The sequence below is a fragment of the Chelonia mydas genome, chromosome 1, assembly GCF_015237465.2.
Source record: "Chelonia mydas isolate rCheMyd1 chromosome 1, rCheMyd1.pri.v2, whole genome shotgun sequence".
NCBI classification, from domain to species: domain Eukaryota; kingdom Metazoa; phylum Chordata; order Testudines; family Cheloniidae; genus Chelonia; species Chelonia mydas.
Window position 1 is genome coordinate 11,678,435 of NC_057849.1, and position 21,685 is coordinate 11,700,119.

Below are 21,685 nucleotides of genomic sequence, written 5' to 3' on the forward strand. Positions count from 1 at the left end.
TGTCCTGTAGTAGGTAACTTCTTGGTTCTCTTCTGGCTCTGTCAATCTGTTTGTTCACTTCAGCAGATGGGTATTGTAGTTGGAACCTGAGGTTGCTAAAGTCTGCCTTCTTGAAATCCATTGTCTTTATTGTGCTGTTCTCCCTCTTACCATTCCTTAGAATCATGAATTCTATCATTTCATGATCACTTTCACCCAAGGTGCCTTCCACTTTCAAATTCTCAGCCAGTTCCTCCCTATTTGTCAAAATCAAATCTAGAACAAAGAATGTAGGTAATCCTTACAGGTTGGGGGACTCTATCCTCAGAAGCAGTGACTCTGAAATGATTTGGCAGTCACGGTGGATTATCAGCTGAACGTGGTTTTGGGTCCCAAAGGGCTAATGTGATCCTTGGCTTCATAAACAGGACTCTCAAGTAGGAGTAGAGAGGTTATTTTAACTCTGTATTTGGTGCTGGTGCAACTGCTGCTGGCACAATTCAAAAAGGTTCAGAGAAGAGCCACGAGAATGATTAAAAGATTGAAGTCAATAGGAGCAGCAGGTGCTCCGAAGTGCTGAAGATCGGCCCCCAGGTGTCTTAAGTTGGGCATCCAAAAATGGAGACAGTCAGTGGCCATTTAAGGAAAAAAACTGGCCTTACGCTCTGTGTGCTACAGTTAACCCACCGGTGTAAGAAAGAAAAGGGAGTTGATCATGATGCTTACTCACGTCTGGAACATGGTTTGGGATCTAGAAGTGCTATCAAAGTGTAACTGTTTATTACTCAAGATGCACACACCTACCCTGTATTCTCACTGTGCTCCCCACCCCCATAGTAACAAGAGCTGGCTGAAACAGAGCCACAAAAAGGTTTTTAAAGACGAAATTTGCTTCAAAATTTGTACACAAGACACACGGCGGCCAAGACCTGAATGAGATGGGATGGTAGGGTGGGCAGAGCAAGATTTTTCCTTCCATTTTTCTCTACTCTAAATAAAACAATAATCAATACATGAGGAATGTAGGATGGCTTTGTGGGAGGTGGGGGGCAGGTTCAGAGGACAGGTTTCTCATTTTGAAAATGCTGCTTTAGGTCCTTTTTGATAAGGTGATCATTATTAATAATCACTTGCACTGCAGTAACAAGCTCCACTCTCGGATTAGCCCCCCATTGTGTCAGGTGCTGTACAAACACAGAACAAAGAGACAATACCTGCCTTAGAGAATTTATAATCTCAGTTGACCAAAGGCCTGTTAATATTGAGTGTTAACTGTATTTAACGATAAATGAATTAATTGCTAAGCATCTTGAGTATGTGCCAGTTCTTGTTGGAACAAGAAATGGAAAATGTAACGAGGACATAACAAAAGTACTCACCAGCTAGAAGGGAGGGATATACAGCAGGCTGCAAAATGGCTACTTTAAAACTACAGATGCTGATATGTGCCAGATTTAAAGGGCTAGTCCCTAGAAAAGCATGCTGGGAAAAAAATCAGCAACCCTACCCATGGGGAGGGAGAGCTATGGGGGAAACTTGCTGTTCTATTGATCTTGTGTACGTGCTAAGTAGCACTGAATTCACTTTTGTAGTCAAGAGAGAAATGGAGGGTCTCCAGTAACAGTCAGTGTCCAAGGTGACATTGCATGTTAGCTTCAAGATAGTATCAAACCTGTGACCCCTTTGCGACTTGGAGCATCATGGTGGCACTGGAGATAAAACCCACGTCCTCTGGCTGTAAAAGCATTGACTCCCTAACACTTGAGCTCCTGTAGAATTGTCATTAACTTCTAGCACTGTGTGGTCTACAACTGGGATTCTTGCCCGGGGGATCATGAAAAGGTGTCAGAGGATCACAACCAGCATGCCCATCCCATATTGCTACGAGACTGTGGGGTCCCAGGACGGAAGAGGGGTTGCACATGGAGAAGATTGAGAACCCACTAGCCTATGACATACACATACAGTTGTACAGTTCTGACTCCATCCACTAGAGGGCAGAGCTATGCATATTCTCTAGCCCGTTCCTGAGACTATTTATTTAGTGAAACACCTAGTTGTTAAGGAACCTAAAGGCCTTTACCGGCCTGTGCTAGTCTGTACATGGTGATCGTCTTCAGTTTAATTTAGTACATTCCCTGTTTAAGAAGAGAAGGTTACTCACTTTGTGCAGGAACTGAGGTCCTTCGAGTTGTGTGTCCCTGGGGGTGCCCCACTGCAGGAATTTTTCATCCAAATAACTCTAGCCTGTTAACGGTGCTCTGGTGACAAATGAACACCAGTCTGCTGTCTCTGTATGTCTGCGTGGCCTGGTCATTATTATAACAGGGACAGCCCCAGCTCCAATGAAGTAGGGCAGTGCAAAGGGGCCAAGTGGGGAGAAACAGAGCTCATCTGTGTACTCTTCCAGGGGCAGTCCGTAACCCTACTGGTGCAGCACGATGATTCCCTGCATTGAATTTCCATTTTATAGCTGCCTGGTGCCAAGTGATTAGCTGTCAGGATTGCTCCTAAAAAAACCCCCAGAGATGTCTTGGGTTTTTTTCCATTGTGCAAGTGCAGCGTGAGTCGAGGCACAAGATAACCTGCCAGCTGTTAAGTAGCAAAACTGTAGCACTTTATGAGGGCGAGCACAGGTCCATGATTAATGTGTGCACCACAGCGCAAGCTCATTGGCCTGCCTTACCATGTCAGAACGGTGGGAACGGCAGCCAAAAGGAAAGTGTTTTACTGTTCAATATAAAATTTATGGGGTGGCTTTTATGACAGCATCCCAAGGTATGGCTGCAATAAAAGGATAAATAAAACACATCACAGCAGCTGAGGTCAAGGCAACAGAGATCTGGCGGCAGCGTTGCAAGGGTCCCAAGGCAGGTTTCTGTTAGCAGGGGACACAGAAAGCACTATGCAATTTTGGGGTAGTCAGCAAATGGCCGTGCAATGAAGCTAGAAAATAAAGAAAGCTCCACCCGTGAGGGGATATGGGCTAGTTACAGCATCAGTTACATAGTGCAAAAGTCATGATTAGAGTCTTCACAGACCGACTTTTTGTTCTGCATTTGTGCAATGCCTTGCACAATGGGGTCCTGGTCCAGGGCTGGGGCTGCAATAATAATAATTAATAATAATAACTAATAATTAATAATAGATAAATCTATTTCTATAGCATATACCATGCAGGGGCATTGTATTTCCATGGAATGTATCATGGAGTGACACTGAATTTCTGTGCAATGTTCCATGCAGGGTGTATGGTACATGAAGAGAGACTGAAAAGACTGGGACTTGTGACAGGGGGCTTGGAGGGCCGGGCGGTCTAGTGGTTAGAGTGCTTGGCTTTCAGCTCCCTGCTTGGTCAAGGAGCTCAGTCTTTAAGGCCGGGGAGGATAGGTGGACTCGGGCCCCCCTTTCCACCGGGTCTCAGCTCAGGGCTCTGTGTGCGTCAACCTCTGACCAGGGGGTGGCAGGGAGTCTAAATCCACAGACTTGGGCTACTTCCTACCAGTGTCTGTTCAGTTTGGGGCATGGCCCCTCTAGTCCCGTTCTCTGAGTGGCTTGCCTCCCACAGCGCTCTCTCATGGATCTTGGGCAGCGCCCTGCCACGGTCCCGGACTCCTTTGAGTGGGGCAGCCGCAAGCTGGGGAGGCCAACCCCCCCAGTGTCTCTGTCTTCACTGTCAGAGGCTGCTCCGTCTCCTCCATAGTCTCCCTCGGTTGGGGAGACAGGGCTTACGCCCAGGGACTGCCTTGGCCGGCAGGCTAGTGATCCTTCCCCTCAGGCAGGGAGGCAGCTAGCTCCTGCCTCTTTGCCAGTCAGCCCCGAACTGAGCCTGGCTCTTTCCTTTTCTCCCCCTCCAGACTTGGCACTGGTTCCAGTTAGAATGGGGACGGGGCTAGCTGGGGCCAAAGGCTCTCTTTAACCCCTGCTGTGCTGGCAAGCAGTTTCTCTGCTTCATCACAGGACTGTTTATTTAAGAGAGGAGCTAAATAAGAAGAGAAAATAATGAATGGGACAGAGAAGGTAAATCATGTTCTCCTATTTATCCTAGAATAAGGGGGCACCAAACAAAATTGAAAGGCAGGACATTTAAAATGGATAGCAGGCAATATTTTGCTGCACAATATATAATTAACCTGGGGAACTCACTGCCACATGCTAATGAATACAAAAGCTTCGCAAGTTTCTGAGAAGGATTTGTCATTTATACAGATAATGAGACTCCACAGGTATACCAGACAGGATACAATATTTTTGTTTAGAAGGGATATAAAGCCACATGCTTGGTGGAATAAACTACCCACTAAATGATGGAGGTTATGAAGAAATTTCCTCTATGGATGTGTTATTTTATAATTTTTCACTGCAGGGTTTCTTACAAACTTCCTGTGGATTACCAGTCACTGTCAGGGATACAAGCCCCAATGGACAACCCATTTGGTCTGGTCTGGCCATTCCTAATCTCCTATTGTATCTCCAATTGAATACATCAGACGGTGGCATTGTAGTTCCATGGAATGGAGCATGTGTTTAGACATTAAATAGCACTATCTGAAACTACTGGCTTCTGGAGCAAAGGGCAGTTAGTTTTGGATCTGCTGAGTGGGTTAGAATACATGATGACCTGGAGTTTGCAAGGCCCGTACAGCGTGTTTTGCTCTGTACCCTGCAAGGCTACCTCAGAAGCCATGAGTAAAATGTCACACTGTACTGAGCGAATGAAGGCTACCCCAGTAAAGAAGAAAGAGCACCCTGCTTCTCAGGTACAGGATGCCGTTAGGTGCTGTGTGGCAGCCCTGGGCATCTCATTTAGATCAAACAGCTAAATGTTTGTGCTGACTCTCCACTGGCAACAAGAGAGTCAAACGGGAGTCAAACGGGAAACCCAGTTTTCAAATGTCAGCTCCTACGGTAACTACATCTAAACTGGCATTTACTTCGGTGTCAATTGCTGAAGTGTCCAATCTGAGAGTTAGACTAGATTTACTGGCGAGGAGCTGTCTTCGCACAGAGAGCTGGCGGGGTCTCTGTCCCGGGGCCTCAGCCTCACACGCGGCTCCCAGCAAACTAGATCTTGACTTAGCCCTGGTCTACACTACAGACTTATGTTGGTACAACTCCGTTGCTCAGGCGTGTGGAGAAACCCCGAGAGACACTTATACCGACCAAACTCTCGGTGTAGACAGTGCTGTGTCTACTGCAGGGCTTCTCCCGTCGACACAGCTCCCACCTCGGAGGGAGGTGAGCGCCTACACCAATGGGGGAAGCTCTCCCGTCAGCACAGGTTGCATTTTACCCAGCGACGCGGCTGCACTGGTGCAGCGCTTTAAGTGTAGACGAGCCCTCAGCCTGCTTGGTGCAGCCCCAAAGCTCACAGGTTTAGCACCAAGGGTCATGAAGCACTGGGACAGGTTTCCTAGGAATGGGGGTGGCTTCTCTGCCACTTGGAATCCTTTACGTCAAGCTTGGGTGACTCTAGTGGAACACACGTTAATGAGCTGGAGGCAGAAGCACTGGGTGAAATGGCCTGGGTTATGCGGGAGGTTAGTCTAGATCATCACCATGCTCCCTTCTGGCCTTGGAATCTGTGGGTCTCAGCTGTTCTCCCTGAGGGTCTGTCTTCACTGCGGAGTTAGCCTGGGCTCTGATTCGGGGGTTGCCCGCAATCCTCCTCTTGTCCCCACACAAAACCTTCTCACCCGAGTTTGGGGCTTTCAACCCAGACTAGCTGCCCTGACTGGGGGGATGGGTTACAGCTGGGGTGCTGCTTTCACTCAGACTGGTAACCCACCCACGTTGGAGTGAGGACACAGCTAAGCCACTCGAGGGCTGATAGTCCTCCTATTCCTTCCCACAATTCCCCCCAGGTGCCCCAAAAGACACGTACATTCTCCTGCCATTCACTGAGAGAGAATCATAGAGTGGCTCAGCGGACTGGGGCGCGAGGACCAATGGCACATGCCCCCAGAAGGCCTACGTACACTCATGGATGAGTGCAGCAACGGTGACGTCCACTGTCACAGGTCACTAGGAGCAGGCTGGCTCATGGGGTTGAGCCCTGGGCTGGTGGGCATGCTCGATGCATGTGGGCAGGGAGCAGCTGGGGCTCGTCAAGAGATCGGTGAGATGTTGCTGTTTGAAGGGCGAATGGGGTTGCACAGTCCGGGGTGCAGACAGGTTCAGCCGCCGGGTGTCAGTCCAGGAGCGAAAGGCAGTGGGTGAGCAGGCAAGGCGCAGGGACAGGCTGGCCAACATGGGGAACGGGCAGACCCTGGGACAGGCTTGGCAGGCTGGGCTTCTGGCCGGTCAGAAGACTGGCTTGGATGAGCAGGAGTTTGGTCTTGGGAGATGAGGGATGTGTGGGCAGCAACAGGCCTACGAGACAAGTTGTTCAGACAAGGGGTGTGGCAAGTACAGGAAGCTTTATACTAAGAGGTGTCCAATCAGCAGTCTGCTGCCAGTCAGCTGATCCCACTGAGTCAAGGGCTGTAGCCCCTGCGTGTGGGGTGCCTGCTGCAGTTTCCTCATCTGAGCGTATAAGGCGGCGATGCAGACGGTAAGGCTCTGACTTGACAACTCCCACAGGCCTGAGTTTGAGATCCGTGGCCAAGGCAATGGCTAATGCAGAATGCAGCAGACCCTGGAGCAATTTTCTCTTCAAAGCATACGCTGTCTTTTCTTTGTTATTATTACTAGTTCATTTCCATTATTATCCATTAGTATCTCAACACACTAGATACTCAGGTAATGGGCGCTGTAGAAGCCCCTCATACGGATGGTCACAGTGAGAGCCCTGAGGGGGAGGAGTTCTGGCTGGCCCTGGAGTGAAGAGGACCTCCTTGGTGCATAGAACTGACAGGTGACACACGTCACTCTTGGTGCTGCTGGGAGGTTAAGAAGTGGTGGAAGGTTCAGACCGTGAGTCTGGCTATGCCCCACTTCTTTCATCTGTAGAATGGGCTAAGCAAATCTTCCTCCCCTTGCCAGCGTGCTGGGAGGCGTCACTGAGGAATGGATCATGTGTCCTTTGCACTGCAGCTTGCTCCCGCCATTCCTCACGTCAGACTGTATGCCTAGTACTGCATCCTCCTAGCCTAGCGTGCAGAAGACTGGGGTCCTAGTCTTGGCTTGACCAATAACGTCCTGTGTAATCTTGGCCAAGCCACTTCCTCTCTGAGACTCTTTTCCCCTTCGCAGCCTTTGTCTGTCATGGCTTTGTAGAGTGTAAGCTTTTGGGGGCGCGGCCTGTCTCCTGCGTATGTACAGTGCCTAGCACAATGGGGTCCTGAATCTGGGGTGGGGCCGCTTGCAGCGCCTCTAATACTAATTATAATTAATTGTAATCCTGAGCCAGATTTCCCTTGCTAGCAACGGACGTGCCATCCACCATGCTCGTTTTCCGCATACTTTATAAAGTTCTCCTGTTCTTTATTCAAAATACTGCAGCAAAGCCCTGCGGCCCTTAGAGCTTCACTGATCTTGCTGTGTTACATGTAGGCCACTCTGAACTCCAGAGCAGAGGCAAGGAAAGAATTTAACCACCCACCCCGCCCAGGACCAAGCCCCCACCACGTGCGGCAAAGGAGAGTCTCTGTTATCTACATTTTATAAAGAGGAAGGATGGTTCAGTGAGCAGGGCACTAGCTTGGAATGCAGATGACCTGGGTTCGGTTGTCGACTCTGCCATAGACATCCTGTGTGACCTTGGGCAAGCCATTTAGGCTCTGAACTGACACTGATTTCAATGATAGCTAGGCACCTAAATATCTTTGAGGATCTGGGCCTTAGACTCTGTCTGCCTCAGTTCCCCATCTGTACAATGGGGATACTACAGCAATGGTGTCATATAGGTGCTCAGGTACCATGACAACGGGAGCCTTAGCTAAATAGAGGCAGTGTGGGGTCTATGATGCATACGTATGAAAAATACCATAGCAACCCTAGAAAAGAAAAGAAGGTGCCAGGAATGTGGATTCAGAAACACTTTAATCAGATTCATCAGACAGATATGGATCTCCAAATAAATAGATTTAACAAAATCAAACCCAGGGATAAATACCTATACCAAACCATCTGACAATCCCCCAAAGCTATTGCCGGTCAGTGTACACGTCAGTGCTACCGCGCACCATCCTTGTATGGACAGAGAAGAAATGGCTCCGCTTTCCCTTTGGGAGATGCTCCCTCCTGTGAATATAGTCAGTAGATATTATGTAAGATATATAGAGAGAGATAGATTATATATAAATGCCGGCATAATAATGTGCTTAAGAGCTACCTTAGTGCATTGTTTAGATCTCAGCCCCAGAGCTCTGAGAACTCCAGAGGTTACATCTTTGCAGGCTATGTTAGCAAGGAAATGTTTTTCATTGACGTGTAAGTATAAGCCAAGAGAGGATGTCCAATCTGTGTGGCATCAAGGGCTGTGGCATTTTACCAGGCTCCCTGGGGCCACGCCTAGGGCTCAGTGCCTCTGCCCCTGGGAGCTTTGCCATTGATTTCGGTGGGAGCAGGATCAGCCCCCTAATTTGCCTATAAATTAACATAAAGTTTCAATAGAAAATAAGTACAACCATAGCGTTTGCCCCGATCAGCCTGGATCAAGGACCAGCAATCGCTTGTTGCTTGGAGTCGTCAGCAGTGCAAACCTGCTTGCTGATCGGCTTAGTCCTCACCCAGCCGCCACGGGGAGAGCACGGCTGGGTGCCACTTTATATGACACCATGGGCTGCATCAGCCCCCTGCACATACTGCGGGCACCCCTGCCGGGAAGGATTTCCCTGGCCCCACCCTTCAACGTTTCCTGGCAGTTCCTAAGCAACAAGATAGAGCAGCAGGGACCTCCAGGCCATTTTGACTGGGATGGGCGATGGGGGTGGGAAGCAGCATTTTCTTCCACGGGGCCCGATCCCGTGAAGCGCTGAGCACCCTCAGCTGCGACTGACTCTGAGCACCTGGGATGACGACGCTCCTTGTGTGCGAGGTCGTCGGTATGGGGCTGCGGTTACCGTCAGAGGCAGCTCCTGAGGCTGGGGACGGGGGGAAAGCGCTTCACGCTCAGCTACTGTGTCAGGCAAAGCGCCATCTCCTTCCACCTGCAAGCTGACAGGGCTCAGGTGTGAGCCTGGCTGCGAGCCCACGCAGGGGAGGAAGGGGATGTAAGGCTCCCCCCTCACACCCCTGTGCAGGGGCTAGCTCCATCTCCTGACCCTGCAAGAGGGGAGGGCAGCTACTGATGGTCCTCAATTCCCCATCTCGCCTGAGTAGGCAGAGCCTTAGCTCCCCCTGCCCAGGGCAATGGCCAGCACTGCCTGGAGTGGGGAGTAACCTGCACTAGGAGAAAGGCTGGTCGAGTTTACTGCTCCCCTGGAGCCAGGGGAAAGCGGGGACTGGAACTCCCAGAGACCCTTACTATGAGGGGGTGAAATATGGGGCTGGTTCAGGGTGGTGCTGTTCGTCTCATTTGCAAACATGTGCCAGCAAGAACCTGCGAAGGTGTCTAAATTGCTGTCATGCATTCAGGTGGGTATTGTGGTTCCCAGTAAGAAGCCACCAGTGACCACCCAGCGGTATCAGACATGCCTCAGGATTTAGCATAATGCGGTAGATAGTAGCAGGAAGCACTATCGTTGGCAAACGCTGAATTTTTCAGGGAATCGCTGGCAGGTGCTGAGGCATTTATTGCTCATTTTGGTGCCTTTAACTGCCTTTGGTTCCCCAGAATTTGAAGTCGGGATTAGAACTGCAGTGAGATGGATCTGGTGATTTAAGACAACCCCAGTAACCTAGGAGCCTGCCTGATACGACTAATGCAGTGCTAACTCCTCGGGCCCTCACATGGATGCAATAGCAAGCAGAGGTGCCGTGCACTCCTGAGCACCCGGAGTTGGGTGCTTGGCTTTAGGCACTCAAGTTTGAACATTTTTGGCTGACACCGCATCCATGCAAGAGGCTTTGGTAATGTACACGCTACAGTCAATAGGCCAGACTCAGATCTCTGTTACACTGCCAATGTCATTGCCCTGGCTTTATACTGGCATTATTAATATCAAAGTCTGGCTACCACGTGGAAGGCTGTGCTAATTGACTAAGTCCCATTCCACCACGTGTAACTCCCAGCCGTGGATACAAGGAACTGTTTCTGCTGCCCTCTCACGTTCTGGACTTAACAACCGCAGAGGAATTTCAGCAACATTCATTTTGTTAAGTGCCTTCACCTACTACACTAGGAGCCATCTAGGCACTGCACAGGTGATGGCCCTGCTTCTCCTCCAAGCCACGCCGGTGTAAATCTGCAGTGGCTCCATTGATTTCAGTAGGTTTGTTCTGGATTTACACAAGTGTCATTGACAGCAGAGTATGGTTTGCACTGTATCACCTGTGTTCTCGGAGGGGAGCAGGGGGGTGAGAAAGGTGCATAAAGGAACCTACTGACAATAAAGGAGTGACAATGGTGTCTGGTTAGCCTGGCCACACCCCAGCGGTGGGGGAACATTCTTGTCGGATTACCGGAGCAAAAGCTGTGTGAAGGATCAGGTGCCCATCCTTGCGTTAGCCGGTGCTTTGCCTAGATAATGTCTATCTGGGAGGGCAGCTATGCAGGGAACTCCCTACAGTTCATGAAACCAAACGAAAGCGCTAGGCCAGTGGCAATTCTCAATGGGGAGAGTAAAAAAATGAGCACAGGGAAACCATAGGGGGTTGGAAATTCACACCTTGGCCCATATTCAACCCTGGGGTAACCCTGTTGAAGGTTTCAGAGTAGCAGCCGTGTTAGTCTGTATTCGCAAAAAGAAAAGGAGTACTTGTGGCACCTTAGAGACTAACCAATTTATCTGTTGACGGTGGTGCAGTTACACTAGGGATGAATTGGGCCCTTGGATATCATGGGGCTTTCTAAGCACAGTAATGAATGGGTTTTAATTTTTAGAGCCTGGAGCTGCCCATCACCATATGGCCTTGAAAAGTAAATGTATGTGGCCTGCAAAGAGAAAAAATAAACTGTTGGTTCTGCATTTTTTTCTATGTGGTGCAGAAAGGAGGCCTAGCCACTTCCACCCGTAGTGTTTTCCAGAAAAATATGCCCCTTTCCCACCTTAGAAACATCAGGACTGTCAACTCTTGTCGTCTCTATTTTGTCGCTGGAGGTCTCCTTCGAGGACGAGAGAACTGGAGCGGGAGCTTCTTTGTCTCTCAGTTGAAGACAGAGGGTGAAGGATGTTCGAATCCTTCACAAGGAGGGTTTTCCCTCCTTCCTCTTTGTCAGGAGTTTGAGTGAAATAGGTGGTAAGTAAATCAAAGGAAATATAAAGCTCTGTAAACAATTGAACTAAAAATCCTCTTCCCTCTCTGTTGTCCCTGTTTAGGACCCTGATTCAGCCAGGACCCTAAGCATGTCACCTAACTTTAAGAACATGAATAGTTCCACTGAAGGAAGTGGGACTACTCACGGGATTAACGTTTTGTACTTGAACTCCTGGCTGAATTAGGGCCTAAGCCAGTCTGCAAAGAGGCTACATCCCTGGGAAATTTGCCACGATTGGTTTATAACATCACTAGTTCTCCAGTCCTCCAAGGAGTCTTCCAGCTAAAACAGATTCAAGAGCTGATATTTCTAAAGTAATATAGCTGGTTTGTATTTTAAACAAAACAAATGCTTTGTACATCACAACGATGCTTAAAAAGGAAACAAAGGCGATTTTGTCTCTTTGCAGGTCTCCTTTAAGATGATAACGGTAGAAGGAATAAGACTCCTGTACTGTTTTCACTGGTAGCCCATGATACTGGCTAGAGATACAAAACAGGTGGGAACCAGAGCCCGTATTTTCTCTCTTCACAGCGCACCACTCCTGTCTTCTCCTCCTTTTTGGGCACACCTGAAATCGTTGACGAGCAGGAGACGAGGGGTTGAGTCCCCCAACCCATCTCTGGGAACATTCCAAAGGGTGTCACATCCATGGTTGTAGCCGTGTTTCAGACTCAGATCTGTTGTCGTCGTTGGTTTGATTGCTTGAGTTTTTAGTTTACATCCGTCTTTTTTTCCTTTTATTGCTGTGCGAGTTTATTTAATAATGCAACTTTTTCATATATATATATTTGTTTGTGTTTTTTTTTACAAGTTCTTTGTTTCTTTCTCTGGACTCTCTGTCATCTTAAGCCCTGATGTTTGGGCTCTGAAGTTGTTCCAGTGACCTATATGAGAAGAGAAGACAGATGGATATTCACTACAGATGACTCTCTGAAACTTGCCCTATTGAGAATGTAATACTAATAAATAACTATTATTTGTATTATCATGGCACCAGGATCCCTAGATATGGACCAGGACCCCATGTGCTAGGTGCTGTACAAACCCAGAACAAAAAGAGAGTATTATCTTATACTTACAATCTAAGTATAAGACAAGAGACAGATGGGGGAGTACAATGAATAGGGCCCTACCAAATTCACAGCCATGAAAAACGCATCACAGACTGTGAAGTCTCATCTCCTCCCCATGAAATCTAGTCTTTTACCCTATACTATACAGATTTCACAGGGGAGGCCAGAGTTTCTCAAATTGGGGGTCCTGACCCAAAAGGGAGTTGCAGGGGGGTCACAAGGTTTATTCTGGGGGGATTGTGGTATTGCCACCCTTACTTCTGCTCTGCCTTCAGAGCGGGGTGGCTGGAGAGCAGCAGCTGTTGGGCGGGAGCCCAGCTCTGAAAGCAGCAATCCCCCAGCAGCAGCGCAGAAGTAAAGGCTAGCAGTGCCGCAACCCCCCTACAATAATCTTTTGACCCCCCCCCGCAACTCCTTTTAGGGTCAGGACCCCTACAATTACAACACCGTGAAATTTCAGATTTAAATAGCTGAAATCATGAAATTTATTATTTTTTAAATCCCATGATCGTGAAATTGACCAAAACGGACTGTGAATTTGGTAGGGCCCTAGCAACGAAACAATGAGACCATTAATGTCGCACCTTCCATCCTGAAAGGTCCTAAAGGAGAGGACTTTGCAAAGGATTCGGTTATAGAAGAATAGTTCCTTCCGCTGCAGAGTGAAATTCTGTTGCCTGTTTTGAGCAGGAGGTCAGACTAGGGTGATCAGAGTGATCCCTGCTGGCCTTAAAATCGATGAAGTTATGGACTTGATCCTGCAGTTTGTGCTCAGGCACAATGGGAGTGGTGTCTGAGTAAAGACAAATATCTCCATGGATCACATCACCTCTGAAACTCAGCCGTCCACAGGGCAGAGGGTAGCATTCAGAAAACTATGTTGGGAGAAAGGTGGCTAAGGAAGATGAGAGCTAAACTCCTAATCTGTGCTCTGGGGTCTTTACAATCCATGCTACACTGAGGATGTTTACGTCTGTAAGATCTCACCAGAGAGACCTGCCAATAGTGAACTTACATTATCATTAGTTTTTATTTATTCGCATTAGCGTAGTGCCCCATCAACCCTGACTCCATCTTGGGATTCCACAGAGCATGGGGATTTCAAACGCAGGGAGGAGATGCTGAAACCATCCCTGCTGGGGTGATTTTAGGGGCTTTCCACATCAGTTTTCCATTATGATTTTCAGTTGGAACCGCAAACCCAAAATAGAAAAAGACCTTAGCCCCCCTGCCCAAAAGCTACAGTGAAAGGTTTAGGATTAGGGTTAGTGTTGGGGTTAGATAAGGAAGGAGATGGAGAGAAAACCAGCACCCCAGGGGTCCTTATGTCGTTACCGTTTTCTTCCTGTTTTCAACCTGAATAGCGATGGAGGCGATGCATGATTGTCATGGAAATAAACTGCTATGCACAGATTCCTCCCACTCTGGGCCCCCTAGATCCCCACTCTCTAGAATCAAGCATATATAGCAAGCTGCTGCCCAGAAATACACCCACAATACGAAACAATCACATCCCCCCCATACCCATACTCCAGTGGCTCCCGGTCATTCCAATTTAAAACCGTCCACCTTCCTCCAACCTACTCCATGATCCTTGGGAGGAAGGGCAGATTTGAGGCAGTGTGGCGCTAGGGCACTGTTCTGGAACTCAGAAGACTTGAATGCTATTCTTGGCTCTGCCACTGATTTGCTGTGTGACCTTGGTCAAGTCAGTTCACATGTCAGTGCCTCTTTCTCCTCTCCCTCTTAGTTCTGGTTTGTCTATCTAGACTATAAACTCTTAGGGGCAGGGACTGTCTCTTACTATGCATGTATAATGGAGCCATGATGTCAGTGGGGGCCTCTATGCACTACTATAATACAACTACTCAAAATAGCGTGTGGGTATCAGGAGATGTGGTTTCAATCTGCCCAAGATTTCCGGTGTAATCTCTGGCAAATCGCCCAATTTACAAGGTTTCTCAATCTGTGAAATGGGGATTAAATAATCCTCATCTACCTCTGAAAAGTACTGGGCAGTTTAATTAGTTAGGGCCAGATCCTCAGCTGGTGAAGGCAGTTTACACCAGCTCAAGATCTGGCCCTTTACCTTCGTACAGCACTTTCAATATGGTAAGTGATAGAAGTGTTAAGTATTAATCGTATTAGTTAAGTACTAATCGTTCGTATTGTGTGGGGTTTGGAAGAATTGCACTTCTTTTTGTGTTCATGGAGCATTCAAGAAAGTATCACAGTTTTCTCAGATGTATTCATTATTAAAACCGATTCAACACATTTTGGGGGTGAAATTTGTTAATTCTCCAGCTCATCATTGGAAATCTGAAATTCACATTCTGTTACCTCGTTGTGATTGGTCACAAACCACAACCTTGTTGTGATTGGTCATAACCCCCCTGTGATGGGTTTTTTCCCTGGCCTCTTATTGGCTAAGTGTAATTCCTTTTCTTCTAGATTTCTGGATTACAAATTTAAAATTCCTTTTCTGCAAACTCTCTTGCTAGTAAAACCTTGGCATGCGGCTGTACAAAGGGCTGGGAAGGACCTTAGATTAAATATTCAAGTGGAAAATATTTTTAAGTATTTGCCTAGCTCTTATTGTCATTAAACTCATACAGAGTGTCAGCTGAGTCAGAGAGTAAGGATGGTCCAGTGGGTAGGACAGTAGCCCGGCATCCGAAATCGCTGGGTTCAACTTCCAGTACTGCCATAGACTTTCGGTATAACCTAGGGTGAGTCATTTAGTCTCTGTGTGCCTTACTTCTTCATCTGTAAAATGGGGATAATAAAACATTCCTACCTCACAAGTGTGCTAAGGGAATAAATACATTACAAATTGTGAGGTGCTCAGAGGCTATGGTAAAGGGGCCTTATATATATTTCAGATGGCTAGGGGACACACTATAACAAATAAGTGCTGTTGTATATTGGTTCAGATTTATTTTACTGTTAAATATCACAATAATTGTTGGTTTCAGAGTAACAGCCGTGTTAATGTGTATTCGCAAAAAGAAAAGGAGTACTTGTGGCACCTTAGAAACTAACCAATTTATTTGAGCATAAGCTTTCGTGAGCTACAGCTCACTTCATCAGATGCATACTGTGGAAAGTGTAGAAGATCTTTTTATATACACACAAAGCATGAAAAAATACCTCCTCCCACCCCACTCTCCTGCTGGTAATAGCTTATCTAAAGTGATCACTCTCCTTACAATGTGTATGATAATCAAGTTGGGCCATTTCCAGCACAAATCCAGGTTTTCTCACCTCCCCACCACCACCACACACACAAACCCACTCACCTGCTGGTAATAGCTTATCTAAAGTGACCAGTCTCCTTACAATGTGTATGATAATCAAGATGGGCCATTTCCAGCACAAATCCAGGGTTTAACAAGAACGTCTTGGGGGGGGGGGGTAGGAAAAAACAAGGGGAAATAGGTTACCTTGCATAATGACTTAGCCACTCCCAGTCTCTATTCAAGCCTAAGTTAATTGTATCCAATTTGCAAATGAATTCAAATTCAACAGTTTCTCGCTGGAGTCTGGATTTGAAGTTTTTTTGTTGTAATATCACAACTTTCATGTCTGTAATCACGTGACCAGAGAGATTGAAGTGTTCTCTGACTGGTTTATGAATGTTATAATTCTTGACATCTGATTTGTGTCCATTTATTCTTTTACGTAGAGACTGTCCAGTTTGACCAATGTACATGGCAGAGGGGCATTGCTGGCACATGATGGCATATATCACATTGGTGGATGTGCAGGTGAACGAGCCTCTGATAGTGTGGCTGATGTTATTAGGCCCTGTGATGGTGTCCCCTGAATAAATATGTGGGCACAGTTGGCAATGGGCTTTGTTGCAAGGATAGGTTCCTGGGTTAGTGGTTCTGTTGTGTGGTATGTGGTTGCTGGTGAGTATTTGCTTCAGGTTGGGGGGCTGTCTGTAGGCAAGGACTGGCCTGTCCAGTGAAAGCTGGAGGCATGTAGGTAGGAATAGCGGTCAGTAGGTTTCCGGTATAGGGTGGTGTTTATGTGACCATCATTTATTGGCACTGTAGTGTCCAGGAAGTGGATCTCTTGTGTGGACTGGACCAGGCTGAGGTTGATGGTGGGATGGAAATTGTTGAAATCATGGTGGAATTCCTCAAGGGCTTCTTTCCCATGGGTCCAGATGATGAAGATGTCATCAATATAGCGCAAGTATCTTCATCATCTGGACCCATGGAAAAGAAACCCTTGAGGAATTCCACCATGATTTCAACAATTTCCATCCCACCATCAACCTCAGCCTGGTCCAGTCCACACAAGAGATCCACTTCCTGGACACTACAGTGCTAATAAACGATGGTCACATAAACACCACCCTACCTACCTACCCCTACCAACCGGAAACCTACTGACCGCTATTCCTACCTACATGCCACCAGCTTTCACCCTGACCACACCACACGATCCATCGTCTACAGCCAAGCTCTGCGATACAACCGCATTTGCTCCAACCCCTCAGACAGAGACAAACACCTACAAGATCTCTATCAAGCATTCTTATAACTACAATACCCACCTGCGGAAGTGAAGAAACAGATTGATAGAGCCAGAAGAGTTCCCAGAAGTCTCCTACTACAGGACAGGCCTAACAAAGAAAATAACAGAACGCCACTAGCCGTCACCTTCAGCCCCCAACTAAAACCCCTCCAACGCATTATTAAGGATCTACAACCTATCCTGAAGGATGACCCAACACTCTCACAAATCTTGGGAGACAGGCCAGTCCTTGCCTACAGACAGCCCCCCAACCTGAAGCAAATACTCACCAGCAACCACATACCACACAACAGAACCACTAACCCAGGAACCTATCCTTGCAACAAAGCCCGTTGCCAACTGTGCCCACATATTTATTCAGGGGACACCATCACAGGGCCTAATAACATCAGCCACACTATCAGAGGCTCGTTCACCTGCACATCCACCAATGTGATATATGCCATCATGTGCCAGCAATGCCCCTCTGCCATGTACATTGGTCAAACTGGACAGTCTCTACGTAAAAGAATAAATGGACACAAATCAGATGTCAAGAATTATAACATTCATAAACCAGTTGGAGAACACTTCAATCTCTCTGGTCACGCGATTACAGACATGAAAGTTGCAATATTACAACAAAAAAACTTCAAATCCAGACTCCAGCGAGAAACTGTTGAATTTGAATTCATTTGCAAATTGGATACAATTAACTTAGGCTTGAATAGAGACTGGGAGTGGCTAAGTCATTATGCAAGGTAACCTATTTCCCCTTGTTTTTTCCTTACCCCCCCCCCCCCAAGACGTTCTTGTTAAACCCTGGATTTGTGCTGGAAATGGCCCACCTTGATTATCATACACATTGTAAGGAGACTGGTCACTCTAGATAAGCTATTACCAGCAGGAGAGTGGGGTGGGAGGAGGTATTTTTTCATGCTTTGTGCATATATAAAAAGATCTTCTACACTTTCCACAGTATGCATCCAATGAAGTGAGCTGTAGCTCACGAAAGCTTATGCTCAAAAAAATTGGTTAGTCTGTAAGGTGCCACAAGTACTCCTTTTCTTTTTACAATAATTGTTGTACACCCATCTGAAAATCAGCCACGGAAGATGCTGTGGAAGCTGTCTTTTGTATTGCTAGTAAGTTTCTGCATCCAATATTCTATACAGTACTTTGAACCCTTCCTTATTCTCCCAGTAGCTGATCTCAGCACCTTTAATCCCAGGAAGGATTGTGTATCCCTAATGCTGTCATCTCCGGGAGGAATATTTTCTAGCTGAATTAGTCTCCTGTCACTGGACAATTGCTGGCCAAGGCTTTCCTAGAAACCTCGGTAACTGTAATTGGTGATTTCACAACATTGCTATTTTTTCACACCACAGTCCCTTTCGAAGCAGTGCACTTGTGAAATTGCAGAGAGCAGGGTGTTTAGGTCATCGGAAGCTTCATCGGGAAAAACAGGATTACAATGACATGGTGTTAATCCTTGTGTGGGCGAAATAAGAATGAACAAAAGGAATTTTAAACAGTTATTTTAGGCATGTCTGCCTTGGACATTTTGCAGCCCAATTAATTTTTGTTCTTGAAATCTCCACTGTGCATGACTTTAAACAATGGTGCATTATGCATAACTCAAGAATGTGAGTGCTCACAAAAGGTGCCAGTCTATTTAAATCCAGAGACTGTGAGCAGAGCTCACCAGAGCAACAAAAGACCCTGTCTCCTCAGGTGAGGGACAGGCCAGATAACCCAGGATTTAAGTGCGCACAGGAGACAAAGAATAAAAATCAGGGACAGGAGCGAGGGTCAAAGGTTTAAAACGAGCTCTCCCGACAGCACCACTGCTCTGCAATGGAGTTCATGGAGTCAGTTGACGCTGCCTAGGGGAACTCTACCTGGATACATGAAATGACCAGGAGGGAAACATGGACTGATGGCCTCAGAGACTAAAGTCCTCTAGTTATCCACCAAACAGATGGCAAGTAATCCCACACAACCCTGCTTCAAAACCCTCTGAAGTCTGGAGGTTTTTAAGAACAGGTTGGTGTGACAGGGTGCTGGGCACAAAGTGCTTAATCAGCCCCCTGCCACGCCAGCCCCAATCAAGGAGAATGGATCGGGACTGGCTGAATAGCCCTGCCTGCTTGGCAACTAGAAACACCTGCCAACCTAAGTAGCTGGGGTTATAAAGGCTGAGAGGGAGGGAGGCAGAGGCTGAGAGGGACTGGTGGCTCTGGTCTGCTGCTTGTGAACCCTGGCTGTAAAATCCTGTATAAGGTGGTGGTGGGAAATAGATATAAATAAAATACACTGGCGATTGCATCAACCCGAGGCGTCCCTGACTGGTTTGTGAGGGCAGCGGGGCAGAAGCTAGAGGGGCCCAGCTGCGCCTCGCTACAGTTGGACAAACAGCTGTCAGGGACTGTCTAGGTTTACTAGGTCCTGCCACAAAGCAAGGCGCTGGAACAGGGGGGACCAGGGGGCCACGGCCCCACCACTTTTCACTGGCCGTAAGGGCGAGCGACAGGGAGCCAGAGAGGAGAAAGCAGGGGATGGGGTCTTGGGGGGAAGGGGTGGTGTGAAGGCAGAGCCTTAGGGGGCAGGGCCATGGTTCGGGCGCCGGTGGCCACTTTTAGGAAGCTCCCTCCACTCCTGGCTGGACTCACGTCCCTTCCAGCCCTACGTTTCTATAATTCTCTGCCACGGCTCCACTGAGCTGAGACCCTCACTTTCATCTTACACAGGCTGCTGAGCAGCTATCAGACGATCAGTCTTGGCATGGGCCAAGCGGTGAATGACTATGCAGCTCAAGCTTGCCACAACCACTCTCTGTCAGTATGTGGCCTGGTGATGCCAGGTTATTACAACATTTACACACTTCCAGGAACACGAAGGAGGGTTTCAATATTTTGGGGAGATTTTTTTCAAAGCCATTGCATCACTTTTTCCGGTAATGCCAGATGGATTAGATATAAAAATCAAACAGTTTTACGGACTTTGGAGAGATGTGACCTTTGGGTTGCGTAATCGCGTGTCCACTTTAAGGAATTTGGCTGGTCTTTCCAAACGTCATAAAGTGAAAGTGTGACTGGTAACAGAGCAGACTGGGCACGTTTAAAGACACTTAGTCTGTGCCCCTTGTTAAGTGTAGACAAGTCAGGTTGCTCACACCACATTTCATTCCCCCTCTTTGCTCAGGGGGGTACAAAAGGTCTTTATGGGATGGCTAATGAACCCAGTCTGCTCTTGCCAGGAGGTTACAGAAGTAAAGATTTGCCCTTTATTTGTACCTTCATTTGTTCTGGTGACCAGCCTAAAGTTCTGCGCTTCTAGATTGAACTCCTCTTTCCTGATCTTCTTGACCTGTATCAGATGAAATATTCCTGGGGACAGAGATGACCGGCATGAACATTTTACAGCTAGTTCGATCTTAGCTCCATTTTAAAACAGAACAACCCCACCACCACCAAGGAAAAAAACCTTCTCTTTCGTTAGCTAATTAGAAAGGTAAAAGCATAGGAACAGTGGAAGCACCAGACTGGATCAGACCTGTGGTCCATCTAATAAAAAGCCAAGAGTTGCCATACGGGGTCAGACCATGGTCCATCTCGCCCAGTATTCTGTCTCCAACAGTGGCCTTTACTAGAGCTTCAAGGGGAATGTACAGAACAGAGCAGTTATGGAAAGATCTACTGCTGTCTTCTACCCCTGACTTCTGGTAGTCAGAGGTTTAGGGTTACCGCAACCATGGGGTTGCACATCTGACCATCTTGGCTAGCAGCCATTGTCCCCATGAACTTATCCAGTTCTTTTTTGAACCCAGGTATACGTTTGGCCTTCACAACATCCCATGGCAATGAGTTCCACAGGTTAGTTGTGCGTTGTATGAAAAAGTACTTCCTCTTGTTTGTATTAAACCTGCAGCCTATTAATTTCATCAAGTGGTCCCTGGTTTTTGTATTGTGGGAAAAAGTAAATAAACCTTTCCTATTGACTTTTTCCACACCAGTCTTGATTTTATCGACCTCTATCAGATCCCCCCCTTAGTCCTCTCTTGTCTAAGCCGAACACCCCTAATCTTTTTAGTCTCTCCTCATATGGAAGCCGTTCCATACTCTTGATCATCTCTCTTGCCCTTCTCTGAACCTTTTCCAGTTCCACTATCTCCTTTTTGAGATGGGGCGACCAGAACTGCAGCAGTATTCAAGATGTGGGCGCACCATGGATTTATATCGCGGCATTACAGTATTTACTGGTTTATTATCTATCCCTTTCCCAGTAGTCCCTAACAGTCTGTTCGCCTTTTTGACTGCTGCTGCGCACTGAGCAGAAGTTTTTAGAGAACTATCTATAGTGACTCCAAGATCTCTTTCTGGGATGGTAACAGCTGGTTTAGAACCCATCGTTGTGTACGTATAGTTGGCATTATTTGTTCCAATGTGCCTAACTTTGCACGTATCAACATTGCCTTTCATCTGCCACTTTGTTGCCCAGTCACCCAGTTTGGAGAGATCCCTCTGTAACGCCTCGCACCCCATTATCTAGTCCTGTCTCCGAGAATCGCAACACCAGATACTTCAGAGGAAGGTACAAAAACCCTTGCATTGAGTTATCATGATTTCAAAATATCTCTGTAATAATAGGAATAACTAATAACAGTAGCACTTGGAGACCCCAGCCAAGGCCAAGGCCCAGGCCCCATTGTGCTGTACAGAACCTAGCGCCTGATCTCAGCTGGGGCCTCTAGCTACCACCATAACACAGACAATAACAATATGGCAACAGGACCCTCTCT

The 21,685-nt window shown here is 47.2% G+C and overlaps 1 protein-coding gene across 1 annotated transcript in view; it reads right to left on the minus strand.

Annotated features, from left to right (window-relative positions):
- Positions 1-11,455: 11,455 nt before the first annotated feature.
- The window catches only part of CHRDL2 (chordin like 2), a 60,590-nt gene continuing 50,360 nt past the window's right edge, over positions 11,456-21,685 (minus strand). The window contains exons 10-11 of the mRNA XM_027830540.3: positions 20,181-20,273; positions 11,456-12,168 (exon numbers count right to left, since the gene is read on the minus strand). Coding sequence (XP_027686341.1) covers positions 12,089-12,168; positions 20,181-20,273 — 173 coding nt within the window. The 3' untranslated portion in view covers positions 11,456-12,088. The remainder of the gene's footprint in view (positions 12,169-20,180; positions 20,274-21,685) is intronic.